At 53.3% G+C, this 6186-nt stretch overlaps 1 protein-coding gene across 1 annotated transcript in view; it reads right to left on the bottom strand.

Annotated features, from left to right (window-relative positions):
• ZNF609 (zinc finger protein 609) overlaps positions 1–5580 on the bottom strand; it is a 59564-nt gene extending 53984 nt beyond the window's left edge. The window contains exon 1 of the mRNA XM_010005920.1: positions 4834–5580. Coding sequence (XP_010004222.1) covers positions 4834–5580 — 747 coding nt within the window. The remainder of the gene's footprint in view (positions 1–4833) is intronic.
• Positions 5581–6186: the final 606 nt, after the last annotated feature.

Below are 6186 nucleotides of genomic sequence, written 5' to 3'. Positions count from 1 at the left end.
AGGAGGAGAGAAGCTGCTGCCCCAGCCCCGCCAGCTGCTGCTCCCGTACGGCCATTTTGCTGAGAAAAGCCATGTGCCCAGAGCAGCAGATGCCTGCCCAGCACCCGTGTGTGTCCCAAACCAAACCCCAGCTCAGCTCTGGCCAGCCCCAGTGACCTGTGGCCAAGACCCAGTTGCTGGGCCACAGGCTCCAGTGCATGCAGCAGGGCAGGCTCATTTCTCTCCTTGCTGCAAGTAGTATTAAGCTCCCCTTCCTTCCTGCCCGCCTTCCCTCCCAGTATCTTCTGGGTCTCCAGCAGCAGCGGCTGGTGTGAGAAGTTGCCCAGGCACCAAACCACAGCCCAAGGGAAATCTGCACTGGGTGCTGGTCCCACCCCAGAGACCCCAGAAGGTCTCAGAGGGGTTATTTCCCACAGGTTACATCAGGAAAGGGACTTTTTACTAGGGCAGGTAGTGAGAGGACAAGGGGGAATGGTTTCAAGATGAAAGATGGGAGAGTTAAGTTAAACATGAGGAGGAAATTCTTGAGTGTGAGGGTGGTGAGATACTGGCACAGGCTGCCCAGAGAAGCAGTGGCTGCCCCATCCCTGGAAGTGTTGAAGGGCAGGTTGGATGGGGCTTGGAGCAACCTGGGCTGATGGGAGGTGCCCCTGCCAATGGCAGGGGTGTTGAAACTAGATGAGCTTTAAGGTCCCTTCCAACACAAACCAGCCTGTGATTCCATGATCAGTCTCATTTCTGGTGCAATGAACACTTGTGTCCTGATGGCATCAGGTTGGAGAAGGATACACAACAAGACAGGACATGCCACAACATGACACTGGATACAGCCATGACCTGCATCTGGAAAAAGGGTGTTTGGGATGTTTGGTTCCTGAGGCTTCACTGCAGGAAGCAGCAGCCAGAGAAGCCATCAGCAAAACACATCCTATCAAACCCATGGGCCACATCCATTGGCTCCATCACTGTGATCTCAGACAAGGGAACAAGGGTGCTCTCAGACAAGGGATCAAGGGTGACCTCACCCATGGACACCACACCAGCCAAGCACCTGCTAACATGACAGGGTGTCTGAAAAAAAGCAAAGAAAAGCTTTCCTACACTCAACAAGAAGTTGAAGGCTGCAAAACCCCACAGTGATACATTTAAAGAGCACAAAAGCAGGAGGGGCAAACAACGAGCTGACTGTGGCACCAAAGCACCTCATCAAGGAAAAAATACTCAGTACTAAAATGCTCTTTAATCCAGCCAAGGAGATACAACAAAACCTCCTGGCTGGAGGCTGGCTGCTCAGCAGGCACATATGAACAGGAGGTCACATACCCCAGGCTGAAAGGGCTGGAGGGAGAGACAGTCTCTCTTCACCCCCATATGGAGACCAGCCTCCCTGCCCAAAACAGAAGCAGGAGCAGCACAGGGTTAAGCAGAGGACAAGCTGCTAGAGACCAAAGGTTGGACTGAGTCATGCTGTGGCTGTTCCTGTTTCGGTCTGAACAAGCTTCTCATTTCCTAGGCAGGGTTTGTCCCCAGGCCTGCAGGAACCCATTGCCTTCATCCCTCTGATGCACTCCCTGGAACAGCTGCTCTGCCACAGCTCTCAGCTCTTGACCTGTCTTTCAGACTCCACAAGCTGCTTTTGGGGCATCTCTACAGCTTTCAGCAGAGAGAGAGAGTCCAACAGCACTGCTCACCAACATTTAATTCCCTCTTTCTTCCACCATGCCCCAGCCATAAGCCCATCCTCAGGCTCTTTCCCACTCCTCATCCTGCAGACACCTTTCTTCTGCTCATCCTGAAGGAAGCCATCCAGCTGCCCCATGAGGCTGATGAAACACAGACAATGCTTCCTCCTGAGTACAAACACAATACATTTTCCTGCAGATCCAGACCTTTAATCATGTCTCAAAACAGGGCTGAGCCTTCATCAATGTGGTTGCACCTGAAGCTGGACAAGGACAAAGGCAGAACTGTCCTGACAGGGTATCTGTACAGAGATGACAGAATGGTTTGGGTTGGAAAGGGCCTTCAAGGATCATCTAGTCCAACCCCCTGCCAAGGGCAGAGACATCTTCCATTAGATCAGGTTGCCCAAAGTCCCATCCAACCTGACCTTGAACATTTCCTATCATGGGGCATCCACATCTCTGAATGACCTGTTCCAGTGTCTCACCACCCTCATCGTAAAACCATTCTTCCTTCTGGCCTCCCCTCTTTCAGTTTAAAGCCATCACCCCTTGTCCTGTCACTGCAGGCCCAGCTAATGAGTCTCTTTCCATCTTACTTAAAAGCCCCCTTTATATATTGAAAGGCCACAATAAGGTTTCCCTGGAGCCTTCTCTTCTCCGGGCTGAACAATCCCACTTCTCTCAGCTTTTCTCCATTGCAAAGGCTGTTCTCAAACCCTTCATCCTCAAGCCTGTACTGATGATACCAGGGATTGGCCCAACTCAGGTGCAGAACCTCGCAGTTGGCCTGGTTAAACTTCATGAAGTTCACATGGATTCACTCCTCAAGCCTGTCAAGGTCTATGAAGTTCGGTCTCCATTATCCCGACCTCACTCTGGCATTTCGACCTGCAAAGAGTTCCTGCAGCTAAATCATTGAAAGAAACAAATCCTAATAGTAGAAAGGCAGGAAAAGCCACGCATGGTATGACCAAAAGTCCAGCCAGCCCCCATGTTCGCTTTGACAGCAGCCATCAGCTTATGACTATGAAGGAACAGAACAGCCCAGCACACCAGGATACTTCCCAAATAGTGTCCCAAGCTCCAGCACTCTTCAAGCTTTTCCCAAGGCAACAAGGCAATGACGTTGCCCTGTATGACCTGGCAGGTTCCTCCTCCAGAACATCAGTGAACTTTCAGCATCCACAGCTTTTTGCAGCAACACTGAAATCCATCATGCAAAAAGAGCATCTGCTTCTCTGCCCAGTTTCATTCACTCTGGTTCTGCTGCCAGAAAGGACACGGAAACCAAATGTCATCTCGACGCCACTCCTTAACTTTACAGCCTTCAGCTGCCTGTCCCAGGAGTCTTCTTCCTGAGCAGAGGAAGCACTGACCTACTTAGCAGCTCGTCTCCTAGAGCCATCTCATGACCCACCACCCCCATCAGCTTTCTCGCTGTATTTTCATGCTCTGCTCTATCTTTTGGTGGATAGAAAAAAAAAACATCTCCCCAACATCTCGCTGGTTTCAGCAACTCTCCCAAACCCAGTGAGAGCTCCCCACCCAACCCTTCCCAGCACCCAGGCAGAAATCCTCCTGGGGACCTGCAAGCCACACGTAGGGTAACACCCCCCACACACTCCAACCCACTCTCCCCACATGCTGACAGCAAGAGCCACCCAACAAAACCCACTAGTCATGCCCAGCCACGGCCAAGGTGGCTTCATGGCCAGGGACCTGCACCACTGCACTGGCAGCTGCTGCAGAGGAGCCTCTGCTCCAAGAGAGAACAACATGATGTGCTCAAAGCCTCCCCCAGCCCACCTGCAGAAATCAAGTTTGCTGCCATCATTAAAAAACAAGCTCCCACAGCCAGATCCAGAATTATCAGAGTTGGAAGGGATTTCTAGAGATCATTGAGTCCAACTCCCCTGCTAAAGTAGGATCTCCTGGAGCACATTCCACAGGACTGCATCCAGGTGATTCTTGAATGTCTCCAGAGAAGGACCCTCCACGATCTCCCTGGGCAGCCTGTTCCAGGGCTTTGTCACCCTCACAGGAAAGAAGTTTTTCCTCATGTTCAGATGGAACTTCCTGTGTTCCAGTTTGTGCCCATTGCCCCTTGTCCTGTCCCTGGGCACTACTGAGTAGAATCTGGTTCCATCCTCATTGCATTCGCCCTTTAGATATTTATAGACATTAATAAGGTCTTCCCTCAGCCTTCTCTTCTCCAGGCTAAATGGTCCCAGCCCTCTCAACCTTTCCTGACAAGAGAGATGCTCCAATTCCCCAATCATCTTTGTTACCCTCCACTGGACTCTTGAACTGGGGAGTCCAGAACTGGGCACAGTGTTCCAGATGTGGCCTCACCAGGGCAGAGTAGAAGGGGAAAATTACCTCCCTCAACCTACTGGCCACATTCTTCCTAATGCATTCCAGAAACCTGGAGCCAAACACCACTCAGGTGGACAGATGGCCATCACCCTGTCAGGGCTTTCTGCACCGCTGGTGACCTGGAAGAGCAGCTTCCAGGTTCAGCACTGGTGCTGCATGTTAGTGGAGAAGAGACATGGGAAGTCCACATACAGCCACCTGCCGGCCCGGTGCTAACTCTCACCAGTGGGACAGGGCCCACATACCAGCAGCAGACCAGGGAACATGGTGGTAACCTATACAGATCCCACATTTGCTAGCACATTAAGGTCTCCTTCTCTGCAAATGATGCAACCAGAAAGAAATCAATTCCTTCAGGAGCTTTGACACACAATGTGAAGCCACAGAGAAGCAGAGTACAGTGGCCAACAAACAATGCCCTGTCCTGCCAGGAGCTGGAGCAGGAGAAACCAAACCCCCAGGGGTATGGCAGGATGGTACCCTGACACACAGTGACCAGGGGTAATCTTCTGGACCACAGTTCCCAGAAGGCAGGCATCGCTTGACCTGTGCCCTCTCCTCACTGCCTCCAGACCCTGACACATCACATGGCCAAACAACCTTCACTCTAGAACCAGAAAGCATCAGCCATGCATCAGCACTGCCCCCATGGTACAACGACAGCAGGTCCTGCTGTAAGCTCCCAATCCCCCATCACCCACAGGGGTGCAGGAGTGACTGCCAGAGCCGAGCGACACCACCACCTCACCTCACGCTCCAACGCTTTTCTTACCTTCTCAGACTTCACCTTTTTCAGCTGCCGGCAGTCACCTTCCCCATCCTCCAGCTCCGACTTAACTCCCAAGGGATTAAGCGCTGCTCCTGTGTCAATAGCTATACTCCCAAGCTGCTCGGCAGCAGCAGGCTCGGTTCCCTGGCCCCCATCATACTGTCCCACCCTCACTGCCAGGGCCAGGGGCTGCAGCATGCTGGGCTCCTTCTCTGCTGCAGCCCCTGCACCCTCACTCCTTTCCTTCTTGCTTTTGGATGAGCCACCCTCTTTCTCCTTCTTGGAGCCAGCCGCACTGCGTGACGCCTTGGCTGACTTCTCTGAGCCCTTCGGGGTGACGGCAGGCACCAAGCCGCCCGAGTTCGCACCGTCCCCAGAGCGTCCTTGAGCCTCCTTCTTGCCACCAGCTCCCTCGCTGGAAGTGAACAAGGAGGTCCCTGGGGTTGGCTTGCCACTGTCCTTGCCACTCTTGCTCCTTTTCGATTTGGATTTGCCTTCCTTGCCCTGTGGGCCTGGCACTGGGCTCACAAACTTGATGTTATCCGGTAGGGTTGCCACCGCGTTGGGCGCTGGGAGCCCCACCTCTTTGGAGCCCGACATTTCCAATTTCTGCTGATCCTTCTCCAAATCAGCGTCCAGGTCAATGATGAGATTCCCTACGCCAATGTCCCACTCATCCCCGCTGTCATATGTCTCAACCGGGTTCGCATCAATTCCTTTCCCTCCGGAAGCTCCGCTGCTCAAGGACATCTTAGAGTTAACAGCCCCTCACGATTCAAGGCTCTTCCCTGCCTCCACACCCTGGGGGTCACCTACGTCCTCAGGGGGGTTCCAGTGGTTGAGGTCTGCCCAGGTGACGGCATCGCTGCTGGAAAGGAAAGCAAAGAGAACAAGGTTACACAAGAAGAGCCCCAGGCAGGTGGATCTATAGGCAGGAGATTGTCTCAAGCAGGGTGAAATCCCCCAACCTCCCAAATTCCCCCATCACACAGAGCACAAGGCAGCATCCTCCTGCCAGCCCCCTAGGCTAAGGGCTGCTTCTCAGCCGTCCGTGCAGCAGCAGCCATCTGGCACGGGTCCCTCGATCAATACCAGCCCTGGCAGGTCACAGCTCTCAGCTCCAACAAGACATTACTCACACGTTTCCCCACTCACCATTTCCCTCTGAATTATTGAGCGCTGCCCCTGGGAGGGAGGATTGATTCCTCACCTGCCAATGCCACCCGTGGGGAGGGCTGCTTTCCGCACCAGCCTCGCTGCGAGGGATGAGAGCCGCTCACCAGGGAAGTCAAGTGCCTTGGGAAATAAATCCCAACCTTCAGAGCACCTGTGACACTTGGGATGTGTCGGAGCAAT

This window comes from Chaetura pelagica, unplaced genomic scaffold (genome assembly GCF_000747805.2).
Source record: "Chaetura pelagica isolate M959 unplaced genomic scaffold, ChaPel_1.0 scaffold369, whole genome shotgun sequence".
Classification (NCBI taxonomy): domain Eukaryota; kingdom Metazoa; phylum Chordata; class Aves; order Apodiformes; family Apodidae; genus Chaetura; species Chaetura pelagica.
The sequence above is the reverse complement of the archived record's forward strand: the minus strand, read 5'-3'. Positions and strand labels throughout refer to the sequence as shown.